The following is a 24,368-nucleotide window of genomic DNA, read 5'->3' as shown; positions in this document are numbered from 1 at the left end:
TGGGAAATATCAGTGAGGATGACAGAACATGAGAGACACCTAACTCTGGGAAACGAACAAGGGGTAGAGGAAAGGGGAGGTGGAACGGGGGATGGGGTGACTGGGTGACGGGCACTGAGGGGGGCACTTGATGGGATGAGCACCGGGTGTTATGCTATATGTTGGCAAGTCGAACTCCAATAAAAAAATATACAACAAAACAATACAGACAAGAACAACCAGGAGGCTCCTGGGTGGCTCATTTAAGTGTCTGCCTTCAGTTCAGGTCATGATCCCAGGGTCCTGGGATCAAGCCCAGAGTCGGGATCCCTGCTCAGTGGGGGACTGCTTCTCCCTCTCCCTCTGCCCCTTCCCTTGTCATGCTCTCTCTTTGTCTCTTGCTCTCTCCCTCTCTCTCTCAAATAATAAAATCTTTTTTAAAAATTAAAATAAAATAAAAAAGGAACAGTGAAGTGGTTCTTTGATAAGATCAATAAAATGTACAAACCTTTACAAAGTTGACAAAGAGAGAAGGCACAAATTAATATCAGGAATGAAACAGGATAGCATTATTTATATTGCCCAAATAAAAAAATATATGAGAATACTACAAGCAACTACACGCATGAATATGACAGATAAAGTGAATCAAATACTTGAAATGCATAAGTTATCACAACTCATCAAGTGTAAAATGTATGTATGTATATATGTATGTATGCATTTATTTTGAGAGAGAGAGTGTACGTGAATAGGGGGAGGGGCAGAGGGACATGGAGAGCCCAATGCAGGGGTCAATCTCACAATCCTGAGATCATGATCTGAGCTGAAATTAAAAGTTGGATGCTTAATCGACTGAGCCACCCAGGTGCCCCAAATGTGAAACAATTTAAATATCTTTATAATTGTAAGGGAAACTAAATTTGTAATTTCAAAACTCCTGAAAAAGAAATCTCCAGGAACAGATGGTTTCACTGGAGATTTCTATCAAACCCAGAAAGAAAAATTAACACTAATTCTATACTATCTTTTCTCAAAAAATAGGAGGAATTCTCCATTTATTTTATGAAGCCAGCATTACCATGGTACCAAAACTAGATAAAAACAGTAAAGAAAAGGAAAATTACACATAAATACCCTCATGAATATAGATGAAAGTATCCTTAACAAAATATTAATGAAAAAATCAGCAGTGTTACAACTATGAGCAAGTGTAGTTTATTCCATGGATACAAGGCTGGTTCGAGATTTCAAAATCAATCAGTGTAATCAGTGTAATATTAAGAGGCTAAAGAAGAAAAATCATATGATCATATCAATTGATGCAGAAAATCACCAGACAGGGATGCCTGGGTGGCTCAGCAGTTGAGCACCTGCCTTCAGCCCAGGGCATGATCCTGAAGTCCTAGGATTGAGTCCCACATCGGGCTCTCTGCATGGAGCCTGCTTCTCCCTCTGCCTATGTCTCTGCCTCTTTTTCTCTGTGTCTCTTATGAATAAATAAATAAAATCTTTAAAAAAAAGAATATCACTAGACAAATTTTAACACCCATTCATGACAAAAACTCAGAAAAATAGAAAGAAGGAAAATTCCTTAACTTTATAAAGAGCATCTATGAAAAGCCAACAGCTAATACTACCTAATGGTGAAAGATTGAATGCTTTTCCCCTTACATTTCCAATAAAGCAGAGATGTCCTCTCTCATGTTTGCTGTTCAACAAACAAAATTTGCTAGAAGTTATAGCCAGCACAATAAGGCAAGAAAAGGAAATAAATGACACAGAGGTTGGAAATGAGGAAATAAAACTGTCCTTATTTACAGATGATATGATCGTTTGTATAGAAATCCCAAAGAATCTATAGAAAAACCTCTTAAAACTAAAAAGTGGAGAGGAGGGTGCCTGGGTGGCTCAGTCAGTTGGGCATCTGACTCTTGGTTTCAGCTCAGGTCATGATCTTGGGGTGGTGGGATCAAGCCCCACATTTCCCCTTCCTCTCCCTTTCCCTCTGCTTGCACATACACTCCCTCTCTCTAGAATAAATAAAATCTTTTATAAAAAGAACCTAAAAACTTAAAAATGAGAATAACACTATATGGTACTAAACTGGACTTAAAAACTTAATAAAAGTCATTTAAATTTTTAAGAATGAATTCAGCAAGGTCACAGGATATAAGATAAACATACAAAGTTCTATACAAGATGAATGCATGAAACCAAAATAAAAAATGCAATAGCATTAAATTACTCAAAACCCAATCAATCCTTAGGTCTAAACCTAATAAAACATGTATAGAACTCATATGCTTAAAATTACAAAATGCTGATGAAAAAATTCAAAGAACTAAATAAAGGGAGAAATACTATGTTTACGGATTGAATGGCTCAACATTTTAAAATGTTGGTTGCCCTCAAATTGATAATCAGGTTTAACACAATTTCTATCAAAATCCAAGCAATATTTTCTGCAGATATAGGAAAGATTTTCCTAAAATTTATGTGGAAATATAAAGAGCTAGAATCGCTAAAGTAATTCTGAAAAAGAAGAATGAACTGGAAATAATAACTCTACTCAATTTCAAGACATTCTATAGATACAGTAATCAAGACTGTGTGATACTAGATATGTAGACACATGGATCAACTGAACAGAATACAGAACCTAGAAATAGCCCCACACAGGTACAGTTGACCCTTGAACTGTACAAGTCCATTTATATGTGGATTTTTTTTTATAAATATGGTACAGTACTGTAAATGTGTCTTTTCCTTCTTATGATTTTTTAAAAGATTTATTTACTTATTTTAGAGAGAGAAACAGAGAGCACACAAGCATGGCAGGGAGAGAGAGAGAAACCTTTTTTTCTAAAGATTTTATTTGTTTATTCATGAGAGACACACACAGAGAGAGAAGCAGGCTCCATGTAGGGAGCCCAACGTGGGGCTCAATCCCAGGTCTCCAGGATCAGGCCCTGGACTGAAGGTGGCACTAAACCGCTGAGCCACCAGGGCTGCCTGAGAGAGAGAAACTTTAGCAGAGCTCAACACAGGGCTTCATCCTAGAACCCTGAAATCACAGCCTGAACTGAAACCAAGAATGGGACGCTCAACCAACTGTGCCCCAGGTGCCCCTCCTTATGATTTTCTTGATAAAATTTCCTTTTCTCTAGTTTACTGTACTGTAAGAATACAGATATAATACATATAACATGCAAATTATATGTTAATCAACTATTATCAGTAAGGCTCTGGTCAATAGTAGTCAAGTTTTGGGGAAGTCAGAAGTCATCCATAGATTTTCAACCGTACAAGGGGTCAGTGCCCATAATCTCTGCTTTGTTCAAGAGTCAACTGTACAGCCGACTGATTTTTGACAAAGGTGCAAAAGCAATTCAAGGGTTAGTCTTTTTCAAGAAATGGCTGGATACCCATAAACTAAAAAAATTGACCTAATTCTCACACTTATACAAAAAACTAATTCAAATTGGATTATATATTTAAACGTAAAATGTAAAACTATAGCATTTCTAGAAAAAAGTATAAAACTAAAAAAATGTTTATAAAAGTTTTTAAATAAAGTATAAAATGTCTAGAAAAAAACTACAAAACTTCTAGAAAAAATATATTAAGGTACAGAGTTTGATGAAGTTTTTAGACATGACATTACAAGCATAGTTAACATTTTAAAAATAAAAAATGGGGCACCTGGGGACTCAGTTAAGCATCTGCCTTTGGCTCAGGTCATGATATCAGGGTTCTGGAATTGAGCCCCATGTCTGGCTCTCTGCTCAACTCTCTGCCCACTGCTCACTCTCTATTTCTCTCTCTTTCTCAAATAAATAAATAAATAAAATCTTTAAAAATAAATAAAAATAAAGACTTCATGAAAATTAAAAACTTTTCTCATGTGAAAGATACAGTTAAGAGAATGAAAAGATAAGCTAGAGACTTGGAGAAATATTTGCAATCTACAAATCTCAGAAAGAATTCATCAAAATATATAAAGAATTCTCAAAACAGTCATTTTTACTAACAATCTGCTTAGAAAACAAACAGAAGGTATGAAGAGACATTTCACCAAAATGGGTGTGGATGCAAGCATATAAGGAGATGTTTGATATCCCAGGTCACTAAAGAAATACAAGCTAAAATAATGAGGTACTACTACAAACTTATCAAAATCGCTAAATTAAGAAATAGCAGCAATGGGGCACCTGCATGGCTCAGTTGGTTAAGCGTCTGACTCTTGATTTTGGCTCAGGTTATGATCTTGGGTTGTGAGATGGAGCCCCACGTTGAGCTCTATGCTGGTTGCTTCTGCTTAAGATTCTCTGTTCTTCTGCCGCCCCCCCTTAAAAAAAAGTGGCAGCAATATCAAGTGCAAGTGAACCTGCGGGGAAGCAGGATCTCTCATACATCACTGTGGGAATATAAAGTGATAGTCGGGAATAGATGGGCAGTTTCTTTTCTTTTTTTTTTTTTAATTTTTATTTTTTTAAATTTATTTATGATAGTCACAGAGAGAGAGAGAGAGAGAGAGGCAGAGACATAGGCAGAGGGAGAAGCAGGCTTCATGCACCGGGAGCCCGATGTGGGATTCAATCCCGGGTCTCCAGGATCGCGCCCTGGGCCAAAGGCAGGCGCTAAACCGCTGCGCCACCCAGGGATCAGATGGGCAGTTTCTTAAAAAAAACAAACAAACAAAAAAAACAAAACACTGGGTTGCCTGGATAGCTCAGTCAGTTGAACCTGTGACTCTTGATTTCAGCTCAGATCATGATCTCAGCTCAGATCATGATCTCTGGGGGGTGGGATCAAGCCCCATGTCAGGCTCCAGTCTCTGAGCTCCAAGTAGAGTCTGCGTATGAGTCTCTCTCCCTCCTGCCCCTCCCTCTGCTCCTGCTCTGTCTCTCTAAGATAATAAACAAAATCTTTAAAACAAACAAAACTAGATACCATATGAGTCAGCAATCACTTCCTCAGCTATGAATGAATTCTTTGATGGAAGCAGTGTTTTAGGGATTGCAGCTCTGTGAGTCCACAGATGGTGGTGCGAGCAGAAGCAGACAGGGAAAGCAAATCCATGTCCAGAAAATGTGTCTTTTCCAGCGAGCAATGATGGTAAAGATGAGCATCTGCTCCTTCTGATATAATCAAATTGCCATTATTTGACTGCCTTGTTTACCGGGGCCCTTGTGCTATACTGGGGCTAGCGTTGGTCTCTGTTGGCAGGTTAATGGTAGCATCATCCAGGTCAGCCTTGTTGAGCCTGTGCATAGCCTCCATTCCTGTCACCATGGCCACTGTGTTCGTAGCCTACAGAAAAAATAATGAGATGATGGGGCAGAAAGACTGACATCTACTCACGATATACTTTTGCCAGGCTTATTATCAAGAGCCTCCTGTACAGTGATGTCCTCTGGTGGGCATTCACATGAGACACGAATAACTTCAGTCTGCATCGATTCTGAGAGGTTTATCCACATGCCTCTTCTCTGGACTTCCTTGTCAACAGTTTTCAATCCTATTCTCTACAAGTTCCTGATCACCCAGACAATCCCTGAGTAACAGCCCATGGAATCAGTGTAGACTCATACTTCCGGTCATCTCTTATTCCAGACAAAGTGGACAAAAATTGTACTGTTCAAAATTCAACCCACCAATAGGGTTGTCCTTCACTGCCGTGCTTCAGAGCTACCCGAGTGGGTTTACTTTTAGGGGGTACCTGCGTGTCATGTGGGGCCATCTGTTAACCAGACTGCAGCTTTTCTTCTTTAGTTAACTTGCTGTACAGAACATCCTCAGCATGCCACAGACATGGATTGAGAGAGAGGACACAGAGCAACATCAGACAGTGTTGAAGGAGTCTGAGCTACTTGATGAACTACCTCATGCAATTCACTCACACCTTTTGGATCTTCCTTCTGATTACCCTTATGACCAAAGAGGACAAGTCTTCTGACCTCTATCACCATAGATCGTTTGCCTCTTTGCACTTCCTATACTGTCATTTAAGTCATTCTTTCAGTATGTTTTATTTCTACAGTTTCTTCTTCATTGGTTGTTACTGGTAGAGAAGAATTCATGTTTTTAAGTCAATCATGTATGTGGGAACCTTACTGAACTTTTGTTAGTTCCAATAGTTTATCTTAATTCTATTGTGTTATCTTGTATAAGAGTTACTCTTAGCTGTGCATAATTATGGTTTTGTCTTTTCTAATACTAATTTTATTTTTTAAAGATTTATTTATTTACTTGAGAGGCAAGAGAGAGAATGAGCCAGGGTGAGGGACAGATGGAGAGGGGGAAGCAGATTCTCCATTGAGCAAGAAACCTGACATGGGGCTCGATCCCAGGACCCTGAGATCGTTACCTGAGCTGAAGGCAGACACTTAATCGACTGTGCCACCCAGGTGCCCCAAAAGACTTAATTTTTTAAAAGAAATTTTAGATTCACAGTAAAAGTGAGTAGAAGGTACAGAGATTTCCCATATATACCCTGTGCACTCACAAGTCATAGCCTCTCCTGTCATCTACATCCTTCACCAGAATGGTACGTTTGTTACAGTTGATGAACCTACACTAACACATCATTATCATCCAGAGTCCATAGTTTACATTAGAGTTCACCCTTTGTGTTGTACATTCCATGGGCTTGGACAAATTTATAATGACATGTATCCACCATTATCGTATCATACAGAATAGTTTCATTGCTCTCTAATTGTTGGTTTTTAAATTCAGTCACTTAAGGGTGCCTGGGTAGTTCAGTCGGTTAAGCTTGTGACTCTTGATTTTGGCTCAGGTCATGATCAGGGTCCTGAGACAGAGCCCTGAGTCGGGCTCCATATTGGGTGTGGAGCCTGCTTAAGATTCTCTCTCTCCCTCTGTCCTCCCCCCCACCCCCAGCATGTTCTCTTGCTCTAAAATGAAATGAAATAAAATTAAATTAAAAAATTAAAAAATTCAGTTGCTTAATATTTTATTTCAGATGTTTACATTTATTTTTATATTTTAAATGGGCCTATACTTTTCTCATGGGGATTCAAAATAGAATGCATATTCTATGAAACTGAAATGAAATGTTGAATTTTTCCATGGTGGATGCTCGTGGCCTCCTTATCACTTTTATGTTGATGGTACATTTATATCCCTAAACTTCAAATATGTATATTTACCTATGTGGTAAACATAAACATAACTAAGTACCTCAAAAATACTGAATTTATTCTCTCCCCCTTTACCAAACCTATTATTTGTATATCTGTGATCTCAAGTAATGACATTGCCATCAACTAAGTCCTGTGAGGCAGAGATTAGTGATCATGCTAGACTCTTCCCCACTCCTCTCTTCCAAGACCTGCCTATTTTTCACCTCTTACATTTAAAAACATTTTCCTCTCTTATGCTCTCCTGTCTTAGGCTCTTAAATAGTCTTCCTGGTTCTAACATCTCCTGTTTATTTCTCGGCCTTTTGGCTAAGATCATGTGTCTAACATCTCCCATTTAACAAAAATTCATCCTCTATAGTGCTGTTAGAGTTAAAATTGGAAAATGTCACTTGGCTGCTTGAAACCCTCTGTGACTCTACAGCGCCAAAGACCAATGTCTAGTCTCCACATCCTGGCTTACAATGACACTCATCTTGATTCCTAACCTCGTACTCCACCAACTTCTGTCCAATACTCTATTTTCCTCATATACACCATACTGTTTCTTCTCTCTGAAAGTGTTTTTACATGCCTTACCTACTCTAATCCTGTTCATCCTCACCAGTGGCTCTTCCTGTTTTTTGGCTGATTCTGTGACCTTGCCCTGACCTCTAAAATTCTAGACACACACAAGGAAGTTCTCTAATGTAGCCATATTCCCAAAGCAATTTATTCCTGCCTCATGGTTTTAAATACCATACAGATGCTGATGGTTTCAAAATTATACCTCCAGCTTGGATATCTCTCCTGAACCCCAGGATAATATATCCCACTGTCCCTTCAGCATTGTCAGGCTAGGTATACATCTCACATTCCATACTCAAGTCTTGATTTTTTCCCCTCCAAACTTGTTCTTCACAGTCTTCTATCTCCTTACATGACAGCTCTGTTCTTCCAGTTACTTAGTTCAATGGCCATGGATTCACCCTGACTACTCTCTTTTTTTCATACCCCACACCCAATTTATCCAATGAATCCTGTTGGTTCAACCTTCAAAATATATCCAGATCCGGAATACTTACAATTTTCTTCAGCGGCACTTTCTTTTTTTTTTTTTTTTTTCAGCGGCACTTTCTGCTCTCACTTTGCTACCACCACTCTGGCCACCTCTGTGTCCACTGAGCATGCTACACGATCCTTGGTACCATGATCTGCCATTCTCATCCTTGCTCACTCTGTACCATCAACACTATCTTCCTCACCCTCAATAAAAGAAAAATATTTCTTTTATTTTTAAAGATTTTATTCATTTATTCATGAGAGATACACAGAGAGAGGCAAAGACACAGGCAGAGGGAGAAGCAGGCTCCATGCTGGGAGCCTGACGTGGGACTTCATCCTGGGTCTCCAGAATCATCACACCCTGGGCTGAAGGTGGCGCTAAACCACTGAGCCACCTGGGCTGCCAGGCACTGATTTTTAAAAAGTATAATCCTCATATATACTACCCACATACAATGAGTATTTTATACTCCTATAAAAATGGCATAATACTCATATAGAACACAATACTTATATAAAAAACAATCCCAGAGTTCCCTAAAGTTGTAACTTTCATTTTTCAAAGGTGAATAAAAACTTTTTACTTTACTTTTCTTTTCTTTTCTTTTTTTTTTAGAGAGAGCATGAGCAGGGGAGGGGCAGAGAGTGTCCCCAGGCAGGCTCCTCACTCACCCAGGGCAGAGCTTGACTTCGGGGTTGGAACCCACCCCACAATCCCAAGATCACAATCTGAATCAAAATTAAGAGTCAATGCTCAACTACCTGAGCCATTCATGCGCTTCTGAATAAAAACTTTCTTAATTTAATGAGGGATGATCATTCTTCCGAACAAAATAATATGAATATGGCCTGGAATAAAGATTGAGTAGGAAAAAAGCTGAACTGGGAAAAATACTAAGACAATTCATATATCTAAACAAAGATGGGAATTAAGGCATTAAGTATCTGTGTTAAAAAGGCAAGGTACCTTTTCAGCTTTTGACTCAAAGAGGGCAAAGGTGTAACTGTCTTCTGTTCATCCGACACCAACACCAGCCGCCTCCTCCATGCCGCCTAAGTTCAACCCCAACGAGATCAAAGTCGTGTACCTGAGATGCACCAGCAGTGAGGCTGGTGCCAAGTCTGCCCTGGCCCTGAAGATCAGCCCCCTGGGTCTGTCTCCAAAAAAAAAGTGATGACATCACCAAGGCAACCAGTGATTGGGAGGGTTTGCAGATTACAGTGAAACTGACCATTCAGAATAGACAGGCCCAGATTGAACTGTTACCCTCTGCCTCTGTCCTGATTATCAAAGCCCTTAAGGAACCACCAAGAAACAGAAAGAAGCAGAAAAACATTAAGCACAGTGGAAATGTCACTTTTGCTGAGATTGCCAATATTGCCCGACAGATGCTTCAGTGATCTTTAGCCAGAGAATTCTCTAGAACCTTTAAAGATGTCTTGCGACTGCCCAGCTGTGGGCTACAATGTTGAGGCTGCCACCCTCAGGACATCACAGATGACATCAACAGTAGTGCGATGGAATGTCTAGCTAGTTAACTACAAAGGAAAATATTTCAAAAAAGGATGATTTGACAACCAAATAAAAAAGTAAATAAATAGGCAAAGTACAAGTTGGAGAAATACAAATATTTGCAAAAAACATACAATATACATAAAGGATTAGTATTTATATATAAAAGAGCTAACAAATTAAAGCAGACAACTATCCCTAAGAGAAAAATGAACAAAAGATACACAGAAAATTCACAAAGGAAGAAACACAAATATCCAATAAGCATAACTTAAGATATACAATGATGTTATGAAAAAACAACCAACCGCAACCTTGTTAATCAAAGAAATCGCTTGTATCTAAAGCATTATTCCATTGTTGAAAAAGAATTTTTTTTAACTTTTATTTATTTATGATAGTCACAGAGAGAGAGAGAGAGAGAGAGAGGCAGAGACATAGGCAGAGGGAGAAGCAGGCTCCATGCACCGGGAGCCCGACGTGGGATTCGATCCTGGGTCTCCAGGATCGCGCCCTGGGCCAAAGGCAGGCGCTAAACCGCTGCGCCACCCAGGGATCCCTCATTGTTGAAAAATAATGATAATTTTTAAAGAACTGGATTACAAGACTAGAAGTACATCGCAAAAAAATTAATCATGGTTGAGCTGGATGGTGAGATAATTATTTATTTTTTCTCCATTTATATATTTTTCAAATATTTTACTTATTTATTTGAGAGACAGCATGAGCAGAGGGCAGAGGCAGAGGGAGAAGCAGGCTCCATCCCAGGATCCTGGGATCATGACCTGAGCCAAAGGCAGATGCTAAATCAACTGAGCCAGCCAGCTGCCCCCATTTGTACACTTTTCAAATATTTCTACAATAGTCGTGTATTATTTTGCAATAAGCTTTTAGTTTTATTTCCATACAAAGCGATTGCCTGGAATTGGCAGTTCAGTATGAACCCAGGAGACACACTTGTAAAATAAAACATTGCTGATGTCACATTTCCATTTTATCAATTTTATTATTATTATTATTTTAAAAAAGATTTTATTTATTTATTCATGAGAGAGAGAGAGAGAGAGAGAGACATAGGCAGAGGGAGAAGCAGACTCCATGCCGGGAGCCTGATGTGGGCTCCATCCCGGGACTCCAGGATCATGCCCTGGGCTGAAGGCAGGCGCTCAACCGCTGAGCCACCCAGGGGTCCCTAAATTTTATTATTTTTAAAAGATTTTATTTATTTATTCATGAGAGACAGAGGCAGAGACATAGGCAGAGGGAGAAGTAGGCTCGCGGCAGGGACTCATTCCAGGACCCTGGGATCACCACCGGAGCCAATGGCAGATGCTCAAACCAGGTGCTCCTATAAATTGTATTTATAGTACAAGTAATCTCTACATCCAACATGAGGCTTAAACTTACAACCCCCAGCTCAAGAGTGGCACGCTCACAGTCGGGGACTGAGCCAGCCAGGCACCCAGGTCATCATGCTTTAACGACAGTTTCATTGTTTATTATTATGTAGGTTAAGCACTTTTCCTCTTCCACTGTTCCCCCGCCCCCCTCTTTAGCCCCCACTGCAAAAGGCAGGGGAATAAAAAAATGAAATACCTTTGACATTGATTGGCATATCCACTAAATATGTTAGTATAGGAGGCTTTCCTGTAATTGGCAAATTTCGTTCCAGGCTCCTGCCTGCACCCGAGATAGGAAACTCCACTGCACCGTTCACTGGCACTACATTCTTACAGAAAATGTGGACAGTAAATATGATGCAGATGTTCGTTTCTTACCACGTATAATAAGTCATGCATTCAATAACTATTTCTGTGCACATATGATACATGCACAAGAGGAGTCTTTGGTATGCTATCTCCCACCCACCACCTGACGTTTTGACTTTACAAAGTCGATGCCTTCTTTTCCCCTTCTGGGGAGAGAAGTGTACTGGGAATAGAGACATAATGTCTTCTAGGAATGCAGGTCTTCTTCCAGGAACGCAGTTAGCAAACACGAGCTTCGGTCCAGCCATCCCAGCCTAGCTCTCCGGCACCGCGCTCGAGCCCCGCCCCGAGCCCCGCCCCGAGCCCCGCCCCGAGCCCCGCCCCTTCTCGACACGCCCCCGGCGCGTGACGCCATGACGCGCGCCGTGCGCCGCGCCTCCTGTCAGAGGCGGCCATTGTTCAGTGGGTCTCGCTGGTTGTGCCGGGGCTGAATTGGTCCTGCCCCTCTCTCCAAGTCCCGGCCTCTCCCTGAAGCTGGGAGAGGGGGCCAGCCCCGACTCTGAGCACTCTGCGGTCCTCGGGTGCAGGCCACCATGAGCAAACGGAAGGCACCGCAGGAGACGCTCAACGGGGGAATCACCGACATGCTCACAGGTTAGCACCGGGCCGGGCGCTGCTGGCTTTCTTCTTTCTTCTGGTCTCGTAGCCTTCCCTTGCTTCTCTGCGGTCCCCACAGCCCTGTGGATGGGGCCAGCCCCTTGCAGCGGGTCGTCTTCCGTGCGGATCTTCCTCCGCCGCCCATTGCTGGTGGCTGAATGTCAGTCCTGCTGGGGACCCCCGTGTCACCGCTGGGGCTGTGGTTGACCTGGCCCGCGTACAAGGGGGGGGGGTGTCACTCCCCCTTAAGACGCTATTACACCCCCTCTGGAAAGCTCAGTTCTCGTTTGTTTATTCGTGGTTCTTATTCACCCGAGCCTCTTGTTGCCTTTGCAGAACTCGCAAACTTTGAGAAGAACGTGAACCAGGCAATCCACAAGTACAATGCTTACAGGTGGGCCCGTGCAGCTTTCTCTGGTAGCGTGCGTCCTGGGATGTGTGGCAGTTAACAGGGCCGAGGGGCCAGTAGATATTTGGACCATATGAGAGGCGAATAAAGCAAGAACTGAGGGTATTGGCTCTGTGGTGGTACCTAACTGCGATCGTTCTGGGGTAACTTGGGCAGAACTCTGTAAGGATCGTTTCTGACGAGTTCCCAATTCTAACTGAAAACAGGTGTAGCTGATAATGTATTTTTCCCGTCATCAAATATGAATTGATGAAAATGGAGTTTGATTTTAAGCCATAATGAAAGACAGTGGATTAGGTCTGTGCTGTGAAATGTTATTCTGGTTAGTGTTTGGCTGATCCTTGGCTCTCATCCTTGTCCATCTCACCAGAGCCTTTATGGCAGCCGATAATCCCACATCCAGTTATTTGTGCCCCTCAGCCTACAAACATGTCCAAGTCCCTCAGCTCTTAAAAGCAAAAACAAAGCAGTCTTGTCTTCCCTTTACCCTTTAGGTAGGTGCTGTCTCTCTTCTCCACTTTACAGTTAAACTTCTTGAATAATCTGTGTTTCTTGCTTGGACTTCCTCAGTCCTCATCATTCATTATCTCATTGTGGTATAATTTCCATCCCACCATTTCTCTGAAGGTGCTCTCACCTGCATCCCACCTTATTGGGCTCTCATTGGCATTCACCATTAGCTCATTCCATTTAAGTCTTACCCTTGAATTCTAGGATGGCACTCCTGTCTGTTCTTTCACCTCTTATATCTTCCTTTCAATGACAGTAGTTCCTGGAGGTCTGCCCTTAGTCTTTTTTTCGCACTTTTATAATTTCCTTGGCAATCTTACCATTCTTGGCTTTGGATACTGGTTATGTCAATTGGCTCCAAATCTGTATCTCATTGGGCTTTTCTCCAGATTCTTAGGTTTCTGTTACCTTTATCTTCATCCTTTCAAAGTTGAGTTCAGCTCAATACTTCCCTTCCCATTCAACATAATTAAAAACGGATTATGCTCCTTTCCTTATCCCTCTTAACTTCCTGTTTAAAGTAATTGTACTATCATCACTTGGTGATTTAAAAATCAGAGACATATTCAACATTATATTCTTTTAAAAGAAATATTTTTTCTGTCTATTCATGAAAGACACAGAGAGAGAGGCAGAGACACAGGCAGAGGGAGAAGCAGGCTCCATGCAGGAGCCTGATGTGGGACTGGATCCGGGATGACTCCAGGATGATTCCCTGAGCCAAAGGCAGATACTCAACCACTGAGCCACCAGGAGTCCCACAACATTATATTCTGTGTAAGTCACAGCAGGCTTCAGAGAGGAGGTGTTTAGTTTTTAAGGAGCCTGTCAGGGGATAAGTGAAAGGAAGAACAGTCTAGAGAAAGGAAACAAAATGTGCCAAGGCACTGAGACCTGAAGGAGTATAACATTTTCCCAGACGTCAGTAATTCACTTTGTTTATGGAGTATGGCCTGAGTGGGAAGTAAGTCTGGAAAAGCAGGTGATGCCTGCACGCACTTCCCTACCCTGATGAAACATTTCTCTTGATTGTGGCCAAAGTATTCCTTTGAAAATAGTTATCTGATCCTGTCATTCTTCCATATCAGATAATTAAATATTTCCTCTTTACCTTGATAAAGCCCAAATGCATTGTGGTGGCATACAAAAAGCCTTTCATGCTTTAATTCTTCCTTTCAGGCCCCATAATGCCAAGTTGTCTGGAACTGCTTTTCTTTACTGAAACAATTCCCTCAGTAAACTGCCCTCAACCTACTTTTCCAGACTCATCCTCAGTAATAGAGAAGTTCAAATCCAAATCTAAAAGCTTATATGTACGAGAATAATATGAAAAACCAAGGCAGCAAAGACTACCCAATACTTATGCTTTAGACTTAGATGTACTCTGCTTTTATCAGCCTCTCTGCTAAACTGCATTTAGCATTGAAATTATACACCAGAGACCATCAAATACTCCAGGGTGTGTCCAGTGTGTCACCAGATTATTGAGCTGAATGTGCGTGGAGATGGGCAAGAATCATAGGCCAGTGCTTTATGTGGAACTGAAATGAGCAATGAAGAAAAAGAAAATATGTATAAGGACATAGGGGAATGCAGTTGTAGTTTTAAGCTCTGAATTTAAAACTAACCATCTAGGGGCACCACTCCCGGGATCGAGTCCCACGTTAGGCTCCCTATGGGGAGCCTGCTTCTCCCTCTGCCTGTGTCTCTGCCCCTCTGTGTCTCTCATGAATCAATCAATCAATCAATCTTTTAAAAAATAAGTAAAAATAGCCATCCAGGGTCGCCTGGGTGACGCAGTCTGAGTGTCCGACTCTTGGTTTCTGTTGAGGGTATTGGGATCAAACCCTGTGTAAGGCTCTGTGCTTGGAGTGGAGTCGGTTTGGGATTCTCTCCCTCCCCCTCTCTCCATCTCTGCCACTCCCCTATCCCCTCTCCCTCTCCCCCTCCCTCTCCTTCCCTGCCCCTCCCCCACACATGCATGCTCTCTTTCTCTCATTTTCATTCTTATTATCATTCTCTCTCCCCTCTCTAAAATAAATAAATCTTTTTTTTAAAAAAAGCCCATAGCAAGGGACCCCTGGGTGGCTCAGTGGTTGAACGTCTGTCTGCCTTTGATTCCAGGGTGCTGGGATTGAGTTTTGCATCAGGCTCCCTGAAGGGAGTCTGCCTATGTCTCTGCCTCTCTGTGTGTGTGTGTCTCATGAATAAATAAAATATTAAAAACAACAACAACAACAAAAACCCCATAGCCATCCATAAGCCACTTTGGTATCTAGTATTCCAAATACCACTAGGTGGCACATTTTTTATGAGAGTTACGAACAACTTCTAAAAACTAGCTTAATCCCTAAAAGGAAAAGCTACTGGTGTGATGAATCTCCGTAATTATAAATATATAGGTAAAATTATCCTCAAATGGGAGGATTTTCAAGATACTTCTGAAAATTATGCAGGTGGTCTGTCAGCTTACTCGAGTTATTTTAAGTTTGACACAAATGTGGAAAATTCGTTACTGTCATAAAAGTTGAAGCTGCATATTTGTGTGTGTATTCTAATTTAAGAAAAATTAAGACTTCACTGGATTTCTAACTGAATTTCTTTTTTTTTTCTTCTCAGAAAAGCAGCATCTGTGATAGCAAAGTACCCACACAAAATAAAGAGTGGAGCAGAAGCTAAAAAATTGGTAAGTTTAGTGAGCAAGCTGAATTGAAGAGTTCACACATGTATATAAATTTGGTGGATTCCCAGAAAACTAAATTTGCCTCTTTGAAGCTGCCTTCATCCACACTGGCAGATTTTACTGCTCCTGTTTTTACTGGGGAGTGTGGATTGAAATTTTGCTTTATATATATGTAATTAAATTTTTTCTATACCCTGCCCTATATATATATGTACTTACATTAAATTTCAGCTTGAGTGTCAGCTCTCAAGAACAGTATAGTGACAGAATGGTATTGGCTTGTTTTGATCCCAGCTATCTTTGTCTGATCCCCAGGTATAGGAACTTATGTGAGTTAATGAGTTAGTGTTCCCAAGGAAATCTTACCTACTAATCACATAATTAAGCCCCTTTGTGTACTATTTCCTTTAGCCCTCTTCTCTGTATTTTCCTTAAAGCCCTGTATGCTGTGTCACAGTATGTGTCATAGTTCCTAGAGGGTCATGTCTTAGTAACTTTACATTAATACAATTATATTGCTATGAATATCCTAGGAAAGTCTACCTATTGGTAGATTGTTCTCTTTCATCTAAATCTCACTAAAAGATTCTAAGTTCCTCAAACTTGAGGACTGAATCTTATTTGTCTTTTGTTAAAGATGTCAAACTGACATGGCTTCTGATTAGTCTAGGTCCTCACAGTTCACCTTCTTCTGTTGACAAAAGCACTCTAGAATTTAGGTAGCAACATTTGATTGTCTTTAATTTTCTCATGAGAGCCTTCAGAGTATGAACCATAACTGTCCTATTATTTTCACCTTCAGGGTCACAAAATTACCATAAATCTTGTACATTTTATGATTGACAGATTTTCTGTATTAATCATGTTTTACATCTTCATCTTGAATTTATTACTCAATACTGACCATGCCTTGGTGTACAGGTTTTAAATTCTTTGTGCTATAAACAATTCTCAGTGTCAGTATATCCTCCCCAAATAGGCTAGCCAAGAAAGTTATAAATACATTGGATTTTGATTCTGAGTTTTTCTGTTGGTGAACTCCCGCATTATTAACTTCAGGAGGTACTTCTGCTTCCATTCTGTTTGCCTTATATCACTATTGAATTTCTTTTTCGGGCAGACCCGGTGGCACAGTGGTTTAGCGCCACCTGCAGCCCAGAGCGTGATCCTGGAGACCCTGGATCGAGTCCCACATCAGGCTCTGTATGATGCCTGCTTCTTTCTCTGCCTCTCTCTCTCTCTCTGTCTCTATGAATAAATAAATAAAATCTTAAAAAAAAAAAAGAATTTCTTTTTCTATGTTAACTGTATGTAGCCTACTCATTTATTAGATTTAAATTTTAGACAAGCTCTGATACACTTTATCCCAAATCTGAGCTTATGGTATATCCGTAAAAAGAACACAAAAATGCAAAATTCCTTTTGCATGAGACTGGACTTAATATGACAATCTCATCATTATTCCTTTCCAGTATTGTATTAAAAATCACAGACCTACTGTTCGGCACATATGAGTGCTTCTCAAAAATTCTAGAAATCTGATGTTTCCAGAGTGAGTGTTTGCCTCTTAATCTTTAACGTTAGGTATAGAAAGTAGCCAGGGCCTAAATTACTTTAGGTCAGGATGAATCTTCTGACCTAGGAAATAAGAAACCTGAGCAGTTTCCGTTTTCTAGTTTATTTCCTATATCTTGTTCCCTTCTATCGGGTAATTGCTATTTTCAGAACTTGAATATGCATTCAGTAGTCTTGGAACACTTAATCATTAAATAAATCAAGAATATAGAAGGGTGAACTTAGGGCCAAGAGACAGTAGGAAATGACTGGCACAGATGTTGATGCATTTGAACATTTAACTAAAAAGGACCAACACTGCCAAGAATGAACCGGAATGTAAACTTTGATGATGATACTTCAGTGTATGTTTATCAGCTATGACAAATGTAGCACTGTGGTGGGCGATGTTGATGATTGAGGAGGCTGTGCATGTATGGGGGCTGGGGGCCTATGGGAACTCTACTTTGTGATCAGTTTTGCTGTGACCTGTAACTACTCTATAAAAGCCCTTATTTAAAGGGGAAAAGTGAAAATAAAAAGGATCAAAAACATGAAAAAGATCAGCTCACTAATAAACAGAGTTGCAAATTAAAACAAGATGCTGTATGGTGCTATCAAACTATCAAATATAGTATACAGTATGGATAGAGGTGTAGAAAAAGACATTCAGTTACTAATGATGGAAATCTTGGTGATTTCCAGCTTTTCTGAAGGATGATTTGGCAGAATGTTGGCAAAATATATATCCTTTGTCCCAGCAATTCCACTTTGAGGAATTTATCTTGAGGAAACCGGTAGAGATAGATATATGTATACAAGGATTCATTAGTTCATAATTTTGAGCACCTATAGGCCAGGTATTTATCCACATGTTCAAGGTAAAGGAGAGGAAACAGGATCTTTGCTCTCATAGGACTTATATTCTAGAGCAGTACTGTTCATTACAGTAACCATGAGCTACATTTGGCTGGTGAGCTCTTAAAGTGTGGCTAATGTGACCAAGGAATTGAAATTTTTTTTTTAATTATTTATTTATTTATTCATGAGAGAGACAGAGAGAGAGAGAGGCAGAGACACAGGCAGAGGGAGAAGCAGGCTCCATGCAGAGAGCCCGACGTGGGACACCATCCCCGGTCTCCAGGATCACATCCTGGGCTGAAGGCAGCGCTAAACCGCTGAGCCACCTGGGCTGCCCTAAGGAATTGAATTTTTAAAATTTTAATAATGTAAACTTATAATGTCACATGTGGCTGGTGACTATCATGTTTGTGCAGTTCTAGAGCAGTGGTTCTCAAATTGCAGTACCTCGACCAGCAGCAGCAGCACCTGAACTTGTTAGAAATGTAACCTTTTGAGGCACCTGGCTAACTCAGTCAGTTGAGCATGCTACTCTTGGTTTCAGGGTCGTGAGTTCAAGCTCCATGTTGCGTGTAGAGTTTACTTAAAAAAAAAAAAAAAAAAAAAGACAGACAGACAACCTGTTAAGTCAGAAACTTTAGGTTGCGACTTGGCATTCTGTGTTTTAACATGTCCCCAAGGTGATGATGATGCAAAAGCGTAAGGACCTCTGCTCTAAAGTTCATGACATTGTTATCTCAGAATTCGTAAACTATCCAAATGTCACCTGTAGGGTATTTGTTAAATAAATTATGAAAAAGTCATACAATGACTTACCATGCAGCTATTAAGTATATTGAAGTTGTATTCATATATTGATAGGAAATTTGTTCATGATAAGTTTTTAAGTTAAAGTACAAAGCAGAGTGATTCTGTTTTTGTAAGAAAAATATGTGTATACATATATACGTATATATGTACATGCACATATAATTCTGCTTATGTATATAAGCAGAAAAGTCTATCAGATATTAGGTGATAAGATTACAGTTTATTTTCATTGTCAGGGTGATGAAATTAACAAGTGATTTATATATTTTTTCATTATGCGACTATTTCTTCTAACTTTTCTACAATAAAAATTAGTTTTAAAAAAGTAAGTCATTTAGAATTGTTTTGTTAGCTGTGTCTCCGCTCCCTGCTGCAATGAGCTTCCTCAAAAGTTTTCCACCACCTGGCTCAGCCAAGGGGCTTCGGCAGCAGCAGCCAGAAACCCAGGCTGTGCTGAACCGCAAGGGCCCTCGGCACCAGCATGCTCTACATCACTGAGAGCCGCCTGTCTTGGTTAGATGGCTCTGGATTAAGATTCTCACTGTAATACCCCACCATTAGCTTGCATGCAGTGTCCAGGGACCTAAATGCCTATCCACGAGAGCATTTGTATATTATGGTGAATGGTAAATTTGGAGAAGAATCAAAAGAATCTGTTGCTGAAGAAGAAGACAGTGATGATGATGTTGAACCTATTGCTGAATTTAGATTTGTGTCTAGTGATAAATCAGCATTGGAGGCAATGTTCATGGCAATGTGTGAATGCCAGGCTTTGCATCCTGATCCTGAGGATGAAGATTCAGATGATTACGATGGAGAAGAATATGATGTGGAAGCACACGAACAAGGGCAGGGAGACCTCCCTACATTTTATACCTATGAAGAAGGATTATCCCATTTAATAGCAGAAGGCCAAGCCACCTTGGAGAGATTAGAAGGAATGCTTTCTCAGTCTGTGAGCAGCCAATATAACATGGCTGGAGTCCGGACAGAAGATTCAGTCAGAGATTATGAAGATGGGATGGAGGTAAACACTACACGAACAGTTGCTGGACAGTTTGAGGATGCAGATGTTGATCACTGAAGGTGATTTATGCTGCTATGGGATTCTGCTCATAACTAGGAAAGAACTAAAGAATTTGGTGCCTCTTCTACTGTGGAGTGGGTGTTGATGAAAGTCTTTTTCCTTCTCCAAAATTTACCTGAACCAGTTCTTTTTTTGAGACCCTATATACTGAGTCAAAAAGTTGTCACCAGCAGAAGAAACTATGACCTTTATTAACAAAGGTGAATTAACTTAACCAAGAGGGTATTTGTAGTTATCATCTACCCAAAACTTTTGTGTATAGGTACCAGGTACCCTCTGAGTAGGCCTATAGTTCCTGCTTTCACTATATGCATCCTCTGTAACTTGGCAGGCCTACGTGGTAAGAATGCGCAGGTGCTTGAAGACATAGGTAGACTGGATGGGAAGGAGGGAGGCTGAATCTAAGATATATCCTTTAGAGCCTAAGGATTCCCTTACCCCTTAAAAAGAAGGACAAAGAGATCTCAGAGAAATCGGCCACTGCTTGTTCTTCACAGGTATTAGGGTCTTTTTACTAATTTGGGATCCAATTAATTCATTTAGGCGTCTTTAGAGAGCCTCTTGGGAAATATCCTAGCCACATGAAATACCACTAATATGGATGCTTCTGACTAGCTTTTACTTCTTTTACCATGTTTCACCAGTCTGTTTTGTTATAACCTCTTAGGTTATAGTCTTTAATTTCTAACCTCTTAGGCCAGTTTCCATAAAACGTGATTGGGATGAAGTCCTCACCTCATGGTACTTCAATGATAATTGTTTTGCCTTTGTAATAGTTTAACAAATAAATCTAGGTTTTCTATTAAAAAAATAGAATTGTTTTATTTAGAGCTTCTCTTTTGTCAATCACATAAGGATTTTGTTGGGAGAATATAAATTTTCACCACAGCTCAATTTTCTATGTCCTTTGTTTTAAAACTAGTCATTATGATCATTTTTTTTTTCATTTCCTATTTTTTACTTTAGCTTTGAGTGATTTGGTAAGCATTATATTTACATGATTTTTTTTTAATTTTCTATTAGCCTGGAGTAGGAACAAAAATTGCTGAAAAGATTGATGAATTTTTAGCAACTGGAAAATTACGTAAACTGGAAAAGGTAAAATTCTAACTTGTTTGATTATTTGATTATAGTGTCTGCCTTTATAGCAACTATCATGAAGCATCATTGCAGGGTAACTGATGTCATTTACCTAGTGAAACTAAGAAGGAAAAGAAAAGTGGAGTTTATGGCTTTCAGTGTTCTATTTTTAAAATTTGAATATTGTTCCTGTAAAATATTCACATATTTTATGTGGCATTTTGTTTTTTTTTTTTGTTTTGTTTTGTTTTTTTTTTTATTTATGATAGTCACACAGAGAGAGAGAGAGAGAGGCAGAGACACAGGCAGAGGGAGAAGCAGGCTCCATGCACCGGAAGCCCAACGTGGGATTTGATCCCGGGTCTCCAGGATCACGCCCTGGGCCAAAGGCAGGCGCCAAACCGCTGCGCCACCCAGGGATCCCCCTTATGTGGCATTTTGGAGACTGTTAACATATGTGATAGAATTAGCTCCTTATATTCAGCATCATTCAGAAGGTAGATTATACACTTTGATAAAAGATTGTTATATTTTAGAACTTCTGTTCTTAAATTCTCAGAAGCATTTTTATAGTTTTATTTCACCCTGGTAGTAATTATACTACTTACAGTCTTTTATGAATAAGCCTATTTATTTATTTATTTGTTTGCTTATTTATTTATTTATTTATTTATTTAAATAAGCCTTTTTAAAGTATTGGATAAGTTAGAGATGAAACATCTTCATCTGCTTTGTTACTTATCTATAACCACCCAGGTTTTTCCAGGCAAATGTAAATGGCTTTTCAGGTCTGTTAGGAGACTAGTATATTTCCAGTAAGATCCTCAAAGCATTCCTACATCATTAGACTTTTTTTTTTTTTCTTAAAGATTCGGCAGGATGACACGAGTTCATCTATCAATTTTCTGACTCGAGTTAGTGGCATTGGGTAAGAAATATTTTTTAAGCAGACACAGTACTAGGGTTGGTTTTATTTTTTATGTGAGCCAAAATAAGTACATTTTGTTTTCTCCTTCAAAACCTGTACCTTTTCATCTCTGTATCTTGGACATTATGGCTCACTCTTCCATATCTTACATGTCTGAGTGGTTCTTCAGGTGATACTTCTACTTTAAAAGCCCATCCAAGGCAAATGTTACCTTCTTCATAGAACCAGTTTGATTCTCTAGCCAGAAATAATCTTCTTCTAAACTCCGCTAACACTTGATATATGTATATCTTATCACTCCTTCCAGATTATGCCTCTTTTGCCTCTCTGAGCACAATACTTATCTTAAGCATTTAAAGTTTTTTTCCATAGCAGCTAACATAGTACCTTATAAATTTGGAACAAGCACCCAAGCATTTTTTTGATGAAAGAATCTTTTTTTTTTAAAGATTTTATTTATTTATTCATGAAAGACACAGAGAGAAAGGCACTGAGACATAGGCAGAGGGAGAGGCAGGCTCTTTAAGGGGAGCCCAAAGTGGGATTCATTCCCGACATGCCCTGAGCCGAAGGCAGATGCTCAACTGCTCAGCCACCCAGGCATCCCAATTCTTATAAAGAAAGAATCTTTATATTAAAATTTGAGTTAATACCAAAGGGGGCTTCTTTGACTTTTGACTACATAAAGATTAACATTCAAGGCTGTGGGGCACCTGGCATGTGACTCTTGATCTCAGGGTTGTGACTTTGAGTCCTACACTGGGTATAGAGGTACTTAAAAAATAAAATCTTAGAAAAACAAAAACATTAAGGCTGTAATGCTTTGCTTAAGTTTCATCTTTATGGAATGAGGCATTCTTTTAGATATATGATGATTGTTCATTTAAATGGTAGCATTTTGATGAAAGTTATTCTAAAACATATTAAATTCTTAAACTTAGTGTACTGAAAATGAACTTAGGGACTTAAAGCTGTTCTAAAATGTTAGCACTTGTCTTAGCATCTTTGTTCTTTACTCTTTTTCTAGGCAAGAACACTGAATACAGAAAGTGGGATAACTGGCAAAGTCAGAATTAGAACCCGTGTTTGCTGACTGCCAGTTCAGTCCTTCTTATGTGCCACATTGCCTTTCTGCCATGAATATCTGTTTCCGTATCACACAATTTCTGTATAGACTCTTTGCCATTAAAATTTCAGTTTAAATACCATTTCAGAGGACTTCCCTTGCTACCCAATGTAAAATAGGACCCATCCACTCTGTCACTTTCCCCTATTTTAATTCATTTACCTGATTTTGTTTGTTTATATACTTACTTATTTTCTTTCTCTACTCACTGAGTTGTAAGTAGGTAAGACCAAGGCACTTACTTGTCTTATTCCTGCTGTATTTTCAACACCTAGAAGAGTATCTTGCATGTAATAGGCCCTCAGTTCATCTCATTTGAATGGATGAACTGTTTTCCTGTTTGTGTGTCTGTTTTATGAATAAAGTACATGTGCAGTATTTTTTTTTTAAGATTTTATTTATTTATTCATGAGACACACAGAGAGAGGCAGAGACATAGGCAGAGGGACAAGCAGGCTTCCTGTGGGGAGCCCAAGACAGGACTTGATCCCAGGACCCTGGGATCACGCCCTGAGCCAAAGGCAGATGCTCAACCACTGAGCCATCCAGGCGCACCAATATGTGTGCATTATAACAGCTTATCCTTGAATAAAATCACCAAAATAACCACAACATTTTAGCAAGTCTTTTTTAGCTCCATAATAACTGTTTCAGAAGAGCAGATATAGTTGGTTATTTGTTATTATAGTCCTGAGTTTCACTTGATATTGAGATAATGCTTTTTTTTCCCGTTATAGTCCATCTGCTGCAAGGAAGTTTGTAGATGAAGGAATTAAAACATTAGAAGGTGAGTATGTACAATAGGTCATCAATCCCAAGTCAGATATGCTCTTTAAGAGTGGTTAATGCTCTAGCTGACTAGAACTTTTCTCAATTAGTAAAAAGGAATGGTAAGATTTTCTTTTTAACTCTATAGTAGAGAAGAATAGGTATAAAGTATAGGTTTTATTCTTATGTTAAACATGCTTAGTTTTGTAACTTAGAAGAAAATCTTTTTTTAAAAGATTTTATTTATTTATTCATGAGAAACACAGAGAGAGAGAGAGAGGCAGAGACACAGGCAGAGGGAGAAGCAGGCTCCATGCAGGAAGCCTGATGTGGGACTTGATCCCGGGTCTCCAAGGATCAGGCCCTGTGCTGAAGGCAGGCACTAAACCGCTGAGCCATCCGGGCTGCCCAGATTTATAGATTTAAATTGCCTTTATTTCTCCAGTAAAATTTTGGACAGTAGAGTCCTACACATTCAGCC

At 39.7% G+C, this 24,368-nt stretch overlaps 1 protein-coding gene and 2 pseudogenes across 2 annotated transcripts in view; all 3 read left to right on the top strand.

The window, feature by feature from the left end:
* The first annotated feature begins 9,053 nt into the window (after positions 1 to 9,053).
* Positions 9,054 to 9,731, top strand: LOC112664586 (60S ribosomal protein L12-like; annotated as a pseudogene).
* A 2,103-nt stretch (positions 9,732 to 11,834) lies between these two features.
* Positions 11,835 to 24,368, top strand: part of POLB (DNA polymerase beta) — a 29,239-nt gene continuing 16,705 nt past the window's right edge. The window contains exons 1-6 of one of the 2 annotated variants that reach the window (XM_025441526.3): positions 11,835 to 12,068; positions 12,408 to 12,465; positions 15,610 to 15,676; positions 21,009 to 21,083; positions 21,935 to 21,993; positions 23,857 to 23,906. In XM_025441526.3, the coding sequence (XP_025297311.1) occupies positions 12,008 to 12,068; positions 12,408 to 12,465; positions 15,610 to 15,676; positions 21,009 to 21,083; positions 21,935 to 21,993; positions 23,857 to 23,906 (370 nt within the window). In that variant the 5' untranslated portion in view covers positions 11,835 to 12,007. The remainder of the gene's footprint in view (positions 12,069 to 12,407; positions 12,466 to 15,609; positions 15,677 to 21,008; positions 21,084 to 21,934; positions 21,994 to 23,856; positions 23,907 to 24,368) is intronic. The other variant, XM_025441463.3, reaches the window with a different exon arrangement.
* On the top strand, positions 18,964 to 20,941 carry LOC118350970 (methylosome subunit pICln-like; annotated as a pseudogene).

The sequence above is a fragment of the Canis lupus genome, chromosome 16 (assembly GCF_003254725.2).
Source record: "Canis lupus dingo isolate Sandy chromosome 16, ASM325472v2, whole genome shotgun sequence".
Classification (NCBI taxonomy): Eukaryota; Metazoa; Chordata; class Mammalia; order Carnivora; family Canidae; genus Canis; species Canis lupus.
Note: the sequence above shows the minus strand (reverse complement) of the source record. Positions and strands in the feature narration are given on the sequence as shown.